Below are 19,583 nucleotides of genomic sequence, written 5' to 3' on the forward strand. Positions count from 1 at the left end.
TCGTTTGGTGCCGCTTTATTCTTTCCTTTCCCATATCCCCCCACCCCCTTTTTTTTGTCCGAAGGATACATTTTGACAAATGACTATGGCAGTGTTTTTGAAAAATTACATATGTTCTTTTTTACATATTATTTAAATAGTATTGAATGTTGAATTTTATTAATATAGTTCCCCCAGTTAGTTCTTTTTAAAAATAATTATTACTCTTAGATAAGTTAATATTTTAAAGCTTACTAATGAAATTATTGTATATATATATTTTTTTTTCCTTATGTAATTACTTTTATAAATATTGAGACTTTGATGTTTTCAGTTTGCTTAGAAGAAAGAACATGAAACTCAAATTAGTATATATTGAATAAATTATGTTTACAATTTCAAATTATGAAATATAAAAGGTATGGATACCTTTTTTTAAATCTATGCAACTTATGAATAAATAATTTCATTTTAATTTGTTGAAATTATTAACTGAAAACAAACAAATTCATGCTTTCATAATTTTTATTTATATTATATATATATATATATAGAGAGAGAGAGAGAGAGAGATAAAATATATGTGATAATTATTTGAAAAAATATGATCAAATGTATGTTTTAATGTACTCACTAATACAAAAAACTATTTACTATTTATCAACATTTATTTTTCTAGACACTTAGAAATAATATAAACACAGTATGACAAGAATGTTAATGTAAATGATGAAATCAATTTTATTCAACAAAAACATCCTAGATACTAAAGAACAGTTTTTTTTATCACTAATAAAAACATAATGTTGAACAGTATACTTTTAAAGCAGGACATTTATGAAATTTTTTTAAATGCTAAAGTTACATTGATAAAAATTATATTGAATGAATAAACAGGAATAAGGTCATGATATATATATATATATATATATATATATATATATATATATACAGAGAGAGAGAGAAGTTAAATAGGATATAATGAGGAGATGAAAGAAACACTTTTATGCTTTCACAGAATTTTATAATTCAAAATTGATATGTTAAAGAAATAGAAAAAAAAAGTGAAACATGCATGTAGCAATGAAGTTGGGAATAAAAATTATATAATAAATGCTGATATGGAAATTGATTTTCAATGAAAAGACCTTTATTTATTAAAAATGAAATCACTGAGATGCACAGTGTTATAACAGGATATTATGATAACAATGAATTTCAGTTTAAATACAATAAACTATTGACATTTCATTTTTAATAATAGAAAAGATGTTTGATATAAATTCACTTTGAATCCATCACAAATCTGCAAATGTAATTAGAAAACTAGTAATATTCACTTCCACCTAAGTTTAGCATTATAGCAGTTGTTATTTTTGCAATAGGAGTTTGTTTACTTACATAAATTAAATTTAGATAAGATTTTGTAAAAAAATGCAATGTAATACTCATGTAAACATTTTAAAACCTTCTAAACATATTCAAAATTATCAGAAATTTCATCAAATGTGAATGAAGTAAATTAGAAATGCACTCATGATTTTGTTTGATTGTTTTTGGTGGCAAATCGCTTACCGATTTCTTTTTCTTCGAAGAGTTTTTCTAACAAATTACTGGAACAGCTATATTTAATAAATGGACACACACTGAATGAATTCTTCAAAATGATCGAAGCATATCACCGACTTCGAAGGCTTGAAAAAATCTATACCAAAGGTATCAACCATAGGCAGGATTGTTGAAAGGAAAATAAGAAAACATTTGATCATGACAGTCACTCTTGTGTTTCGCATTAAAGCATCCATCAGCACACCAGTATTTCCTCTTTTAACTCGTAATAAGAGGAAAGAAAATGACTCAAAAATTGTAACTGCAAATGTAAACAAAAAAATCCACTTCATACTCGGCGGAGAACGTTAATGGCAGACTGATCGACGAGAGCGGCGCCATTTTTGTGACTTGTAATGTCTTAATCACATGACAAATGTCACGTGCGTTTCTGTTCATTTTAATGACGTCATCCCAAGTTCGTTAGATTATTGTACAAAATTGACAGAATTTTATATTTGCAAAAAAAAAAATAGTGTCTCTCTTTAATAAATAAAATAAACTACTGAAATCTTGTGATAATCGAAAAATATCTGTATTGTATAGTATTTCTGTATATAGTTTACTCGGTTATTGTGGATAGTTTTGTCGCTATAACCGAAAAGTTCGCGTACTAGAAGGAAAAAGTTTTTAAGTTTTCTTATTTCTTCTTTTTATGTTTTTTTTTATTAGGGGGCTTTGAACTTGTAGGGAATGAAACCGGTTATTTACTTATTTTTGTTTTGAAACTACAGCCTTCGTTACATGATAACATAATTTAATTGGTTCATTTTCTAGTGAATAAAAATGTTGAATCAACATTACATTTCTTTTGCCCAGGAGTAGGGAATTTTTTTGGTAAGCACCTGTTAATTTTCGCGCACTTTGTTTTCTTTTTTTCTCTGTCTAAATTATAGTAAATAGCTGAGATTTCAGAAATTGCTCAACACGTCTCCGTTCTCACAGTATCTCAATACTTCCTAATTTTAAATTTGATTGCATTTTTTTTTTCTTTTGTCAATTTTACACAAATACGAGTCGAACTATGCAATATAAATCCTTAAACATATTATTTCTGAAAATGATAATTCTGTGGACTATGACTATTGGGTGTGAATCTTAGGACAGAAAATCCTCTGAACATAAATGCATTTTATTTGTAAGGAACGAAGTTATAATAAAATAAGTGGAAGGAAAGCAAATTTCTATGATTATTTTTATCCATGCAGATGAGTTATTAAAGTGACATTCTGATCAATAAATACTATTTTGATTGAATCAAAAATTTTATCTAATTATGTAACTTGGAAATTAGAAGCTAGTTAATAAAGTAAGTTATTTGTTTACATTGGACATTATATGATTACAGTTCATTAATGTTGTGGTAATGTTGTTTTCATGTGTTTGACGAAATAAATCAATTCAATAAATGTTTTTTATTGAAAATGTTGAACTGAAATGTATTTATGTCCAAAAGACATGAAGTATTTTTTCAAAAATGAATGAAGGAATGTAAACAAAATGACATAAGACTTTTTTCATTTAATTTTTATTTTTCTATAATATTTTTGTACTGTTGTCAGGTTTTCTGTAAAGCACTGGGCATTTTGTGTGTATGGAGAGGATAAAAGTTAGAAGTAAATATATGTATAAGTATTCTAAGTGTTGCAAATTGAATGTTTATTACTGTGTACTTGAAAATAATATAAGTATTATTGATTGATTAATGACATTAGAAAAAGAACTAGATTTTTATTTTTCCATAAGGATTTTAACTGTTTTTAAGATATTTGTTTTATTATTCCTATTTTAATTTTTATAGCAAAATATTAAACTAGATGAAAAATTGTGTTTATAATAGGAATCCTATTTTGTATATGACTCATTTGTTGGTATAGTTAAAAAATTAGACAAGAAATAATTCTGTTTTGTAATTGCAGAATATGTAGCAGGACAGATTTAAAGCATTTATATTTTTTAAACTGCCAAAGGAAATTTATAAAATGTATATATTTTTTTAAGTATTTAACAGTTTATCTGTTTTTAGTGAAACGAATTTATTGCTAATGCAAAAGTTATACAACTGGTTTCAGTGTATAGGAATATTTTTAAAAGAAATAGTAACACTGGAAAATATTTGTTTTACTTAATATTCTATCTATTTTGAAATTTCATTTTATATAATTTATTTTAAGCATGTTAAATTATACCATTTAGATAAAAAAATCTAAATGTCCAAAATGGGCTCAACTTTTAAATAAGTACAAAATCATTAATAACTATATGATTTTTAGATAGAATATATCATTGGATATATATGTGTGTGTGTCAACTAGATATTTATAGATTTCATGAATTTTTTTTTTTTTTTTTTCCCATTATAATATTAGAAGTTACTAAATTTCGTATTCACCTTGTTTAGTGTATAAGCATTATCTGCTATATTGTAATAAAAGAAAGTTCATGCAAATCTATTTTGTAATAGATTTATTATCTATCTATAATAGATTTATTATCTATCCATTATCTGCTTGTGTATTTAATCCTAAAAAATGGATGTTCTATAGAGTTATGACTGAAATATAAGCTATGTATTGAACTTTTATGTTTCATTAATGACAATATATGCATAATAACTTTCTTTTTTGCTATATTTCTGATGGAAATTCTGCTATTTTAATTACATTATGCAAAATAAGGAAAACTTCCATTTTGTATATCACTGATTTATTGATATAATTAAATACTTCCAAGTAATCTGGTTGATACATTAAAGCTGTGTCTAATATGAAAATTTATTCATGGAAAATTGATATTTGTGATAAAGCAAGTTCATTTACTTGCTTTATCACAAATATCAATTATTCTATCTGCATATATTCTTAGAATATATGCTGATGTTAGTTCATGAAGCTTTAATCATAAGACTTGCTATTGCTTTCAAATGTTACAGGTATATTGTCTGTCTCGAGACATGTAAATTTTATAGATTGATAGTACATTTCAAGTATAATTTTAGGGAAGGGAACACTCTATCTAAATAATTATCTATTAGGATTTATTTTCTTAGAAGTTTATATTATATATGATTTAAAGTGAGCTTTGATTTCAAAATAAATAGATAAATAAAAAGCTAAATACTATCCAAATCTTGTGTATTCATCAGAGGGAGAGCTACATAAGTTTTCTGGTTTCATACAATTTTTAAAATATATTATTGTATTTTATTTTAAAACAAAATTTAATTATTTTACAGATATTCAGTGTTTACTATTTTTTCTTAACCACTTGCTCACTCAAATTAAAATGCTTTTGTCACAAAATGCCAATGATGTTCTGTACTTGTTTGCATTTATCACAAAAGTAAAAAATGATATTCACAGCCTGCTGACTGAGATTTTTAGCTGGAGCACAATCTTTGATTGAAAAGTAATTAATTTAGAAGATATAAATCTTGTTCCGATTTCAATAAAGTATGGTGTGACCTTGATGTTAGTTATAGTGAATTGTAACTCACAATGAATCTCTTTTGCCAGTACAAGTGATTGATTATAAATACACTTATTATTTGATACACTGAAATTGCAACTGAAAAATAGTCAATTGACTAGGCATGTTTGATTCAGTTATGAAAAATAAATATGAATAAATTTTACCTATAGTCTAATAAAAAAAATTCAATGAGTTGTATTTAAAATTTATTTAAATGTTTCTTTAATTATTGCTGACATGAATTTTTCTTTCTTTTCTTTTTTAGTTGTGAAATCTAAATATTTCTTACCTGTAGAAATGTACTGTCATATCCAGTTCTTATTTACTTCAATATCTAATTCTTTACTTGAATATATATTTATAGGAAATAGTAGAAGGAATAAAAAAATGATATGATGATGGCAAATATAGTTCACTTGAGTCATCTTACTCTGATAAGAGGTAACTATCAAAATTAATCTTTTGCATGTATTATCTTATCACTTACTTTGTCTATGTTCTAGCATTAGCATTTGTCTTTTTTTTTTTTTTTTTACGTATAGTAAGCATCATATTTTTGAGGTATCCTGGTAAAGAATAATTTATGGTTGATCATTTGAATTTCTTTCTACCTCCCAAATGGCAAGGAAGGGGCTACCCTTGTGAAAATGGAGATTAGTGGCTTTGCAGGATAATGCAAAACTGCATGAATGGATGGACAAGCTTCACCCAGATAATAGTATGTTTCAAGCAGTACTCTTGGCAATACATAAAGCTATGATATGAACAATAGTACAAAACAAGATGTGCAAAGTCTGCAGTGACAGCTAGCTCAGTCTCTTGACTATCTAATCTCTCAAAATTACTAATAAGTTCAAATTACTCAAACTTTGCTCCCCCAACATAGAAACATAACTTGAAACTGGTTGGAAACTCATGAGGATCATTTCGAAAATTAAAAAGCTGACCTGCTAGCAAAAAGATTATTAGATAAAAATTTCCACAAATGAAGAAACTCCTACTCTAAAAGAAATAAGAAATCTATGAAACCCCAACAGATTCTTTGAAAAAATTAATTCATATCTATAGAATCTTGGGAAAGAGAATAGAAGGAAGAAATTACTGGCTTTCACACTTTTGACATCTTACCAAGGTATTGCCAATTTTAAGGCAATGGTCCAGGAATAAAATTTTAATCATAACTAGGCGTTGTCTATTTTTGAAGTATTTTGAAAGTTTCAAATTTGCTGAATTGAACAACATTCATGCAGCCAGGAAGGTTCATCCATCTACTATGCCATATCCTATCATTTTAAAGCTCCTTCAAATGTACATAAAATTCCTTGGCTTGAAATCTTATTTCAAATCCCTTCTTCCAAGATTTAACTACTTGCAGTTTATACATTCCAATCAGCAACTGCTTAGATGCTGAAACTTAGATTTGTCATCATTACACAAATATAAACTAGAACAGAACATTGAATGGTACTCCTTAATTTTAAATCTTTTTATCATAAATAATTCATGCAGGGTTTTGTACCTCCTTTTTCTTCCATATTTTGTTTTTGATTTAATTCCTCTTTGATATTCTTAAAATTCCTTGAGTACTTAATGTAACTACTCCACTAGTACCTTCTGTTTTTTCTTTACAACTTTTTGCATTTTCAATCATTGCTATTGCTTTTATTCTCTCTCTTTTAAGAATCTGATTGAATTAACTGATGTTTTTAACTTGTGTATAGAATTATTGTGCATTTAAATATTCCTATTAATATTTATTTACATATTTTTGTTTCCTTGCTTTTTTATTTGGATTTTGCAATTGATATGGCATATTATTCTAGAAATCGAATTGAAACAAAATGTGAAATTATGTATTTATATATATTTATGTGCATTTGGATTCTTCCTTTTTGATTCTGCTGCCAATATTTTATTAATACCTGTATGTTTGTATAAAAGAAATTAAAGTGCTGAAAATAGATATGTGGCTTCAGTTTTAATGGGCCTTTGAACAGCTGAGGATATTTTATGAGACTTTCGTGCGAAGCATTCATAGCTGCATTCATTTGACTCAGAATTGGCTATGCAATTTTGAGTCATTTCATAATGTCCTGACTTCCCTAGAAGTTTGAAACCCTGATGTTCAGATACCTTATATATAATATTTATGAAGTAGACATATGTTACCAGATTATGTTCTTAGTTTCATACCTTATGAGTTTTTTTTTATAGATATTGATGTATTATTGTTTTCACCTATAATTTATGAAGCTGGTATACATAAGTTATAGTAAATCCATTATTTAAATATTCAGTTTATATACGAAGTATTAAATTTGAAAATTAAATTATTTAATTGATTATTCATTATTTAATAATTAATTAAGGATTTAATTATTTTTGCATAAAGTTAATTATTTTCTGCTTTCAAAATTTACAGTGAAGATTCCATATTGCTTAAATGATGGACCTATAGGGGAGCTAGTTCAATAATTGTGAAAATGCTTAGAAATACTAGTGGTATCCTGAAGTCTGTGGGATTTTCAAAGTTCTTTTCCTATGAATTCTCCCATAGTGTTAGGATGATATATATTTATTTTTTATCATGGGATTATTTCCATTTGGGTTACCTTATAAAATTCTCTCTGCCATAAGTAAAATACTTCTCTATTATAGTTTAACAGCTGTTCTTCAATTAAGCTTATTAATGTAGATGGGTGGGGAGCAAGAGTGTATAAATGCTCCATGCAGGGACACTGCAAGAAGAAATGTCAGTATCTCTTTTTTTAAACAAATATGACAAATGAGTTAAAAAAAATTATTCTCTCTGTGCTGTTTGTGTCCTTGTTTTTCCACTCTAACTCTTGGTGTTCTCTACAAGCTGTCACTAGCTCAAATCCAGATCATCCATTCATACTTAAAACTCAGTTCCTTCTTACACCATACTCTACTCCAGAACGGCTCTGTATTTTATTTTCTTGAATTCCTGCCTATGTTGGTATTCAAGCAGATGAGAAAGCCAATGCTGCTGCAAAATCTGCAAATGAATTTCATATATAAACTGTTCCTTATGCTGATGTGCGTGCATACATTCAAAAATGAGTTTTCAAAATTGGCAAAACCTTGGACAACATTGGAATTAGCAAACATTGGAATTTATATACAAAAAATAAATTGTACAATGTAAAACCTATGATAACACCATGGATTTCTTCTCTAAACCATAGATATGATGTCATCTTGACTATGTTAAGAATTGGTCATTCAAGACTTACCCACAAATATTTACTCACCTCAGAACCTCCACGACTTGCAGTCATTGTGGGGACATTCTAACTATACGAGATATTTTAATAGATTGTACAGGCCTGATTTTGCTATGATTTAAACATTTTAGTTCCTGTGTTAGTGATTTACCATATTTAATAGGACAAATACCACATATCAACATCTTTGCATTTTTAAAAGAATCAGGTGTTTTATGTGATATTTGATTTTATTCTCTAATATCTTTTTAGATCCTACCATTTCTAGTTTTATTTCTTGTGCATAGGTTTTTAATTTACTCTCTGAAAAAATTAGAATTTTGTTCTGAATCTTAAGCTTTGGGGTAGTTTATTCTACAAAAGAATCTTGCACCAGAATTATACCCAAATTAACATCATTATCGTCCTTGTTTTTCCTTTCTTTCGTTGCCTTGCAATACATTCCTTTGCTCTATCATTGACTAAAGATTAACTATTGAGTTATTATAAGAGGTTATATTAGAAGCAAAATGTGGAGAAATTGATTTGATTATTAATGTTGTTACATCTGCTTACTAGGCTGACAGTTTTCTTAATTATTTTAGTATATAATTTGTTACATTTGGCATTTGATATCATAGTTTACCCAAGATATGGTTGTTTCATAGCAGCTTTGTAAAATGGTTTTAAAAATGTGGTTAAATTTCGCCAAAAAGAGTCATTCTGCCAAAAAAAAAAAAAAAAAAACTCCAAACACCAACTTTCCCACTAAATGATGAGATTCTAAGAAGTGACAATTATTATTTTTTTTAATATATGTTGTGATTTGTGGCATATTGGAAGCATAATGTTGTATAATAAAATATTTCTCTCTAGGTTCTATGTGAATTGCATCAATATGCATGAGCTTTTTGCCCAAGTTCTCAAGAACCATGATCTTTCAAGAGCTGGTGATCTATTTTCTATCGAAGACAAAAACTTGGTTTCAGATATCTCGGAAGTTTTAGAAAAAATAGAAGAAATTGCCAGTGCATCTGATTTTACCCAAAATGATAATAATCAAAGTGTTGTTGAAATATGTATTACTAGAGTCACTTCTGCTATCAGGTATAAATTTTGGCTTATTTTCTTGTAACAGAAGTATAAATGTTAAAAAAGCTTTAAAAGTTTTGTTGAGATTTTTTTAAACTTTTATTTATTTATTTAGGGACACAGGAACTATTGAGCAACATGCACCAGCTATGGTGTCACTTTTAGAATCTTGTCTTAATCATGATCTTCGTCCACTACCGAAAGATGAAGACCCTCCTCATGCTAAAATTGCATCAGATATTGTTAGTTGTATATTTTTGGTAAGAAAAATAGCAAGTTATAATTTTTTATTGAAACTTTTCGAAGATCATTTTTGTTTATTATTATTTTTAATTTTGTTATCTATTAAGTTTAATCTTATAAATGCTTAAACCATCTTTTTTTCATCTTTCATGTTTAGTTAGAAGTCATATAATTTGTTTATGTGTTTATTTAAAAAAAGTTAAAATTATTAGAAGTTTTTTATGTTTCAGATATTTTATTAAAAACAAGAGTATATTAGATTTATTTTCTGTAAAAGTTAATATTTCTAATTTTAAAACAGTTAAGTTAAAATAGTTGTATGCTTAGAGGACTATGTGCCTAAAGAGAAAATGAAATTGATTGGTTTGTTTATTTTTATTGGTTCTAACCAACCAACAAACAAAAAATACAATGCGCCAGAAAAAGCAAATAGAAGATAATTTGGAATACTAGGAAACAACAAAAATGATATCATAAACATGCTAATGGGATGTAACAATGGAAACATGTCATCTGGTCAGACAAATGATATTATTCTGGACCATGTTCCTTATGTTTGAAGAATACCAACAATAGCCTATCTTGTTGTTTATCCCTGTTTTACTGTTAAGTATGGTGGGAGTTCAGTAATATTGTGTGGCTTAATATTGTTCTGTGATCTTAGCCCTTTGGTGTGGTGGATGCATAGCTTACAGGACAGGAATATGTTGGTATTCTGGCTGATTGTCTTCATCCAATAATGCTAACTGTATTTCCTGTTGAATTATCTTGTTTTTTAAGTGATGCTGCATTCCCGCTACTGTAATTGCCCATTCAACACATTGGTGAAGTAAAACTAGTTTAGTTTCACATATAACAAAACATATAGTTTAATCAGCCTTTTAATCTGGATATGACTGAAACTTTATGGAGCATTCTGGAAGGCAAGTTTTCCACTTGGTTTCCACCACCGAAAACATTTTCTGAATTAGCATCCTCTTTGCAGAAGGGTCTGTATGTATCCTAGTGACTGTTCTGATTGTATTTATCCATTGCATATTGGATGCAAACTGCAATTTGTACAAAACGGGAAGAAGCATGAGCCTATTAATAAGGATTTTGTCTCTTTTTACAGGTGGTCGTATTATTCATCCCTCTGTATAAAATAAAGCAATTCAAAAGATAAATTGTAAAAACTATTGTATGCACTCCCTTTATTTCTGACAGGCTCTTTTTTTTTTTTTTAAAAAAATGCTTCATATTCTTTGCTAATTTATGCATTACAAAATAGATTTTTGAAAATTTATACTTTCAATATTTTTAATAAGGATTTCAATTTCTTTTCTGTTAAATTTTATTTTTTATTAATGTAATAATACATGCTTACACTTTATACAAGAGACTTATTGAGAGAAATAATGCTTCATAAAGAGGGGATGAAATTTTTCTGTAATGTCAAAATTTGCTAACATTAAAGTACTACTATTGCAAGTTTCTGTTCAATCATAAAATGTAAGTATTTTAAAATTTATATCTGTTCATATTATATGTGCTGAATTTAATCATTTAAATATACTTTGTTGACTTATGTAAATTATTTATCTTTTATGCTCTTTTAATATTTTTATTCGAATATTTTTATTTTCAGAATCACAGTAAAAAATCTATTATGAAACTAGCTTTGCCTGTTGCAGTTAAATTTTTACATCGAGGTAACAAAGAGCTTAGCAGAAACTTGTCAAGTTATCTCTCCTTAGCTGCGATAAACAATGCTGAACTTCTTGCTGTTCATGTTCAGCCTATTATAGACAGTATAATAAGTGGTAAGCTGAATTTTAATGCATGTTAAGTTTTTATTTGTAACATGTCATAAATCATTTATTGATCTTATTTTTATTATTTACTTTCTCGCATACGTAGTATAGAGAAAGTATAGTAATCCTCGAAAAAATTTGAACTCGAGGAGATTTTGACGAATCTCCACGAAAAATACATTTTTGGCATAGTATCTGTCTGTGAACTCAATCTTTTAGACTTCCTTAAGGTCGAAAAACACATTTTTGGAAAATGCCAGTCTGTCTATCTGTGACAAAGATAACTCAAAAACAGTTTGAACTAGATGGATGAAATTTGGTATATGGTCGTAACACCAAATTTGTAGATTCCTATCGAATTTCGAACAAAATCCGTTAAGAGCCTGTTTGAATATAAATTAACTGCAGAACGAAGAGAGCTAGAGAGATGAAATTCAATACACACATTTAACATCTATGGTATAGACATCTATCAAATTTTGAGCCAAATCCGTCTGTCGGTCTGTACTTTCAGAAAAATATAAACGCGATAACACAAAAGTGCAATGAATTAAATATATTAAATTTCGTTTGGGATTTTATGACTACAAGTGTAGCTTTTTAACAAATTTTTGTTTCAGTCGATTGAAAAAAATTCTTCTGTTTCGATTTTCGGGAGCTATTAATCGCATGCCAATGCTTAATCGTTAATAACTCGCCAAGAATGACCCGATAGATTCAGTAAAAATGCTAAATTCGCGCCGAAGGTTAATATTTCGTAACTATTGTTCAACAATGCCTAGTAAGGTGTGCTTTGGTATAACACCTTTATTAGAAAGTATGTGGGAAAGCTTTGAGGAGACCACTCCTACTGGTTTTTTCCAGAGATCTGCCAGTCAAATTAGTCTATAATTTCATAATGCTTCAAGCTTTGTTGTGGTATCTATGTTGAGAATATTCACTACCATTTCTGATTGAAATTCATAAAGATGTTTTACCTATAGTTACTATTTCACGAGTGTATGTTATCTAATTACGTAAAGTAGTTGGTTTCATATAATTGGAAAATTTTACTATAGAATTAAAAGACCATTATGTAACTTGAAAAAATTAACTAACCAACCTTGATTTCTTTATAAAATATTATTTGTGAGCTGTGACACATCTTTGTTGTCTGCTCTGTGATCTGTGTATATTCCTCTTGTTCTTCAATGCTAAATACTGAAAAGTTGGCATAATCCATAAAAATTAACTTCTAATAAATTCTAATTTGTGCTGTAAAATAGTATAATTTGTGTCCTATTACTTTGCAATCAAAAGAAAACTACTACCAATTTATGGTTTATTTAAAACCTAAGTAATACTTAAATGAGTTAAAACTAATGTTTGCCAAAATTTAATAACAATTTGGAGAGAAGGGCAGTAACAAAATATCAATCTTTATCATAATGCTGTTATATCATCATTGTTTTTGTTACTGTATTTGCCACTGGTGTTTTTGCTCCAATTTTTTGCATTGGGATAAGTACTTGCCTTCGATTAAAAGTATTTTAATTAGTGTACATTCATCAAAAAATTAAAATTGCACCTCTTTAGTTTTTATTTATTATCGCATCTTCATGAAACTGGTATCGATCGGAAATACTCAAGAAGATAGGTTTATTTAGATCGGAAAAATGATTATTCTTTATTAACATTATTAAATCCGAGACACTCATTAACATCATTAATAAATTAGTGTCTCAGAATTTTCCCATTACAGAAATTGAGATTTTTCAATAATTCGATCTGATAATGCTTTTTTTTATATAAGTGAATAAAATTTCGTACCAAAATTCACAATAGTTCATGAATTACAATTAATTTTGGTTGCTTAAAACTCCACCTGAAAAGGGCCAACCCATTAATGACCATATATTAAGTTCTCAAATTACTTGAAGCAAAAAGTGCATTTCTTTCATTTTATTTCACTGAGATTCCCAAAAATTAACCAAAAACCATGACTGATTGTTCTTAGCATGAACATTCATTTTCAAATTCCAACTAATATGATTTTTTTAATGGAAATTTAAACATTTCATTACCTTTCAAAATATTTGGGAATCCACCTCCGGTCCTAAACATTTCAATACCACCCAGAAATTTTTATTGTGAATGAAATGTATTATTTTTAAATGAAATTTTATTTCTTTAGTAAAAAACTAATTCGCATAATAGCATTTTAAGCATTTATCAGCCTTTATATAAAGGAGGAAAGTTTATTTCCATGTCAAAATGATCGTTAATCAGGTACGAAATTCATTAAGTTGAAAAGAACTCTTATTTTATAATATATTCCACTTTGTTTTCAAATATATTTCAAGAATATTTTAATCAGATCAATAGATTGAAAGTAAATTTAGGATTTTGAATTATAAAAATAAAGGGCGATTCACAGAAGGAGTTATTTGGTTAAAGTAATGGCAAATGGATAATATTTATGGTGATGAAATAATTCAGCATCCAAATCAACGGGTCCCCCCCCCACACACACACAAGAATTAAATTATTTTTTTGAATTTTGTTTTCTAGTGTAATATACAAATCATTGTAATTTTATCTCATGAATTTACTGCAAGCTCATGTTTTAGACTTATTTGTAATAAAAAAAAGCACTTATTTGAAATTTTATTCGCCTATCTCTGAAAATGGAAATTCAAAAATAGAGCGACTTAGAATGAAATTTTGTATGTAGTCTTTTGACCAAAAATGTAAATTGAATAAGAAAAGCTATTATGTTTGTCTCTCCGACCACATGCATGAAAACACTATAACTCAAAAAAAGGCTAGCTGGATTAAATCTGGTATAAGGTTTTATTATAAGACTTAAGATCTGTATCAAAATTTAATCCAGCTGTAGCATCTGAAATATAGATTCATTTCAAATTTTGAAGCAAATTTATCGAACGATAAATCGTAAATCGGTCTCTTCTTCCGTATACATTCACGAACAATACACACGATAATTCATAAATGCAATGACTTAAATCACTGAAATTCGGTTTGGTATCTTGTGACAACAACTGTTGTTTCTTGTCGGGTTTTGATGTCTGTCGGTCGGCAAAAAGATGTCCAAAATACATATTCTTGCGGTCGATTCATTAAAAATGCTAGCTTTCCGTCAAAGATTTATATTTCTTAACTATTGTTCCCCAATGCCGTGCAAGATATTCGAGACCTTACTAAAGGTCCAAAATTTTATGAGGAGTGGAAGGGAGGAGGAAATTTGAGTAGGCGAGAAAGCTTTAAGGAGTCTACTGCCGCTAGTTTATTAACTAAAATCCAATTTGCATTACTCTTATAATTTTTTTTTCTTAACGACCCTATTTTATTTTTAAAAAATGAACGTTTTATTTTTTACTTTCTCCTATACAAAAAATTATTATAACTCGAAAAACTTCAATTCGAGATTTTGACGAATCTGTACGTTGCAGAATTCTACATTCAGAATAATATAAGCACATCTCTTAGTTTTTTGTTTGAACTTCTCTTTGGTTCATTCAGATATGTTTTCTGCAGCTCTTTTTCCCTTGTGTCATTTTGGTTCGAACTATTTTAATTCGTTACTTGAGTATTTATTGTCCAATTATACGGTTTATTCGCGGTTGCGCTTCTCAATTCCGCTTACATTCGGGGTTTATTGTTAAATGTAAATGTGTGTTCCTCCATTTTTCTTCTTAATCTTATTTTTGTAAAATCAAAATATGTTATTTTTTTCCCAGGTAATTATTCCCTTGCCCGAGTCTTGCCCCAGATATATGTAGTAAATAAGGAGCCCATCCACGATCATGTAATGGCTTTGGTTTCCTTGTTGCCTCAATGTGAAAATTCTGAGAAATTGAGTCTTTTAAACTTGTTTGGACTAATTGCAAAATACAAGCCTTCAGTAAGTATGAAAATACAAACACATTTTCAATTATGAAAGGGTAATACTGTTTTAATGTTTCTGACCTCACCTTTATATAATATTTCAACCAACTTTATCGCTTGAATACTTTTTCCCCTACATTTCCCCTTCAAATGATAAGCTTGAATATATGGCCAGTTTGCTTTAGAATAGTTCGAATTATATGAGGGCAGCAAGTTCTTATGTTCCTCATTTTGAAGAATGAAGACAAGATTGTTTTAATCATACAAAAAAAAAAAAAACTTCATTTGGTTTATATAGAATAAAAATTATTTTTATATTAAAAATATCATTTCAAATTTTCACAATTTTAATCAGATTTTGTTTGGAACATTTAAGTGAAGTTATGGACCAAAAATATATGCTATGAAGGTGGCCTCCTCCTGAAATGTGGAGATCTCTGTGATCTGTGGCAGAATTTTTTGATTTTGGAATCTGAGGTATTTGAACGATTTAAAATTTGATTCCACTAAAAATATATCATGGGTAGGTGTGTGATGAATCCTGAATCCATCAGAGTTAAAACTCATTCAACTTGGTTCAAGATGGGAAACTAATACGATTGATCAAATCAAACCTAATCCTCCTAAAATCTAAACACCATATTAGTAATTTTTAATTTGTCTGAATGCGCTTTTTGCATATTATTAAGAGGATTGTTACTAATGCTTGCTAAAAGTGTATTTCTTTATGCAGGTGTAATACAATTTTCACACTTAACAGATTTCGGACCTTTTCACTTCACTTTTTTTAAAGAAAAATTCTCTTACTGTATTTTTTTGTAGAAAATTTACTTTTTCTTTTGCAAAAATGAAGTGAGAAAAAGCTTAAACTACCTGTAAATATTTACTCTTTTTGTTCATGTAATATTTAAAATAGTTCTTATTTTGAATTCATAATAATCAACACATTGCTGTTATACTTTGTCTGTGAATTGATACCTTATTGAATGTCCTTATTTTAAAATCTACACTCATGTCCAAATTTAAGGTCACAAAGATGTTTTTCAAAGTAATTCTAAATGGCTACCAGTAAAATTTAAACAAATTATATTTTATATATTGTGAAGGACCGACAACACGATATTAACCTTTGTTGCGGGAAAAAATATTGTTTAGCATTAGTTTTTGAGGAACTACTGAAACCGTTTAGACTAGACCGTTTAGGCATCTGGGAATTTTGTCTGCAATTTTGTGAATATTGCATTAAAACAAAAAATTTAACATGTTTTCAGTGAGAATGAGTTCTCATGATCCTTTAGACGATTCATTGAGACGGAGAGCCGTTGGCAGGCTTGAAGCTGGGTAGTCTTAAGCGGAGGTGGCTCGATGATTACAAGTGGCACCGAAAGTGGTATACAGGTTGTGGAATCAATTCCAAACAAGTGGTACTGTAACCAGGAAAGCCGGCCAAGGCCGTCACAGAACAAAGACGCCTGCACAGGATCGCTATTTGGCATTAAGCGCACGATGGCATAGGCTGACAACGGCTCCTCAGCTTGCTCTTGACCTTGCTGCTGCGTCTGGAAAAGAATTTCCAGACAAACAGTATACAAACATCTAGCAGAGAGGTCCCTTTAGGCTCGGTGACCGGTTGAGTGTTCCCCTTTGGCTTTATCCAACAGAAAAGCCCGGTTTTTGTGTTGCCTAACACAGCAGTCTTGGGCACAGCAAGAATGGGGGCGTGTTCTTTTCAGTGATGAGTCGAGATTTACCACACTGACACTCGTTGAATCTTCATCTGGAGAGAGCGAGGAGCTTGCTATCATCCCTCCTACGTAAAAGAAATCGACAGACTTGATGGCAGAGGAATCCTTGTCTAAGGTGGCATAATGTTGGGCAGTCACACATCATTGCACATCTCTATAAAGATGAGATCCTTGAAGCCTATGTGAAGTTGTTTCGGGGTGCTTTTGGCTGAGACTTCATATTTATGGACGATAACGTGCGTCCACACGGAGCCCAGATCGTTGATAATTTTCCTGAGGAAGAGGATATTCGACGTATGGACTGGCCTTCGAGGTCTCCGGATCACAATTCTATTGAACATGTTTGGGATAGTCTCGGAATACCCATTGCACAGCGTAACCCCCCTCCTAATACCCTCCAAGAGTTAAAAGCAGCGCTTTTGGAAGAATGGGCTTTGTTGCCCCAAGCATTTATTGACACCCTCATAAACAGTATGAAAGCTCGTTGTGAAGCCTGTATAGCAGTGCACGGTGGTCACACTCCATATTAGACAGGTTTTTCCGGAGATAAATGCTTAATCTCTGATTCATAATGTAACACTTTTTGATATACCCTGTTTCTTAATTCCCAATTAAAATCTTTTTCATGTTGTTATGTGTCTATGTTCTTTCTTCCATTGTAGTGTACCTCTGTGCCGAATTCCGTGACAACACGGTGAATAGTTTTTCATTTTTTTCAGATTTTATGTTTGTGACCTTAATTTTGGACATGAGTGTAGTATTTGCTACTTTTAACATGATCTCACCTGCAGTGACCATACTGATTGAACTACATCCTGATGTTTATGTTTTTGAATTTTTTTTTTTATTCGTTTGCTTAGACATTAGATTAAAATCTATTTATTTTATTTTTTCTGCCATTTTATTTTTTCAGTGTTATTTCCTTGCGATAAGCAGTTCAAAGTTTTAAATTTTCAGATAAAACTTTTAATGTGCTATTTAATGATGTTAGCTTATAACTTTTCACAACTCAATAATTTGTTTATCACATCATGACCAAATAATGGCCCTTGTGCCATAAACCCCAAACTTAATTATTATTACCTCTAAAAAAAATTTTTGAAAAAATTTAATATTTTTATTTTTATATTTATTTTCAAAACAATCTCTGTTTGAATTTGATACAATTTATGTTTCTGCCTTCATCCTCATATAATATTTTAGCCAGCCGTATCACTTGAATAATTTCTTCCCATCAAATGACAAGCTTGAGTATGGCCAATTTGCTGTAGAATATTTTCATCCGTATATTGTCCTATATGCAGTTATTGAATTTACACGATTTTATAGTTTAGAAATTTTGAAATCTCTATTTATTCCTTCCTTTTCTAAATAATTATTGCTATAAAATTTAAAGAAATGCTGTTATGTAAAATATTAGGGAGCTAAACAACCAACTATGAATGAAAGGAAAATCGTTTTGAATTTTAAGTATCTTTATTTTTTAACTCTGATTTTAAAATGAAAAAGATTTTCTTTTGTGTGTTAGTGAAAGTTGATATATTTTTAACCAGTATATTGAAATAAAAATGGCTTAACAGTTTTAAACCATTGTTTGAGTATTACAGAATGGAAGCATTTCAAACTAGTAATAATATGATTTAGTAATCGTAATATTTTATGAATTTTTTTTTTTCTGTCCTTCATGACATAAAAAATGTTGTTTTTCTTATTTTTATTATATTCTATAGAAATGTATTAACAATTATTTAAACTATATTTATTTTCCCCTTTCCCAGTTGTTGGAAAGTAATCTGCCTCATTTAAGTGAATGCTTGACAATTTCAAGCACAGCTGCATCAGCTCTTCAAATATTTTTAGATATGGCTGCTGTTCGTCCCCAGTCATTCACAGAACATGTTCAGAAGATGAAAATGGCAGCAGAATTACAACCTGGTACCTTAGTACTTGTAGCCAGAATCTTGGGTATAATTGGTAAATTAAATATGGTAAGAATTCTTCCATTTCTTTATTTTGATTTACACAGATACAATCTCGTGAATACTTAAAAAATATCTTAGATAGGTGTAATTTAATCGTTTAATTTATATACAAATATTTTTCTTTCTTAATTAATAAAGTTAACTTGGAATAATATTTTGAACACATTTACATTTTTAAACTCATATATCCTTTTCACTATACTTATTCTTTAAATATTATGAATTATTATAAATATTTCACTGGAAATATTTCTTTTATTAAAGTTTTACCTTCTATTTTTTCTTAGCCAAACTGCAAATGTTTAATAATATTAGCCATTTAAAAAATGGCAATAAATAGCGTTCCAAATATTGTTAAACTGTATACTTTGAATCATTGATTAAAAGATTACTATCATATTATAATGAACTTATCTTCATTTTTAATTATGTTGCTGCTTTAACTAATGAAATATTTCTGCATTAGTGGAAACAATTTTGCCATAACCACTCTGTATTAATTTTTAATTCTCTCTGACTGTTCCTCAGGTTTAAAAAAAAATTACATTTAATTTT

The 19,583-nt window shown here is 28.9% G+C and overlaps 1 protein-coding gene across 2 annotated transcripts in view; it reads left to right on the forward strand.

The window, feature by feature from the left end:
• The first annotated feature begins 2,206 nt into the window (after window positions 1-2,206).
• Window positions 2,207-19,583, forward strand: part of LOC129960530 (protein melted-like) — a 40,096-nt gene continuing 22,719 nt past the window's right edge. For both annotated transcript variants that reach the window (XM_056074020.1, XM_056074021.1), the window contains exons 1-7: window positions 2,207-2,424; window positions 5,423-5,499; window positions 9,162-9,392; window positions 9,493-9,637; window positions 11,248-11,422; window positions 15,154-15,317; window positions 18,825-19,034. In XM_056074020.1, the coding sequence (XP_055929995.1) occupies window positions 9,184-9,392; window positions 9,493-9,637; window positions 11,248-11,422; window positions 15,154-15,317; window positions 18,825-19,034 (903 nt within the window). In that variant the 5' untranslated portion in view covers window positions 2,207-2,424; window positions 5,423-5,499; window positions 9,162-9,183. The remainder of the gene's footprint in view (window positions 2,425-5,422; window positions 5,500-9,161; window positions 9,393-9,492; window positions 9,638-11,247; window positions 11,423-15,153; window positions 15,318-18,824; window positions 19,035-19,583) is intronic.

Source organism: Argiope bruennichi, chromosome X2 (genome assembly GCF_947563725.1).
Source record: "Argiope bruennichi chromosome X2, qqArgBrue1.1, whole genome shotgun sequence".
Classification (NCBI taxonomy): Eukaryota; Metazoa; Arthropoda; class Arachnida; order Araneae; family Araneidae; genus Argiope; species Argiope bruennichi.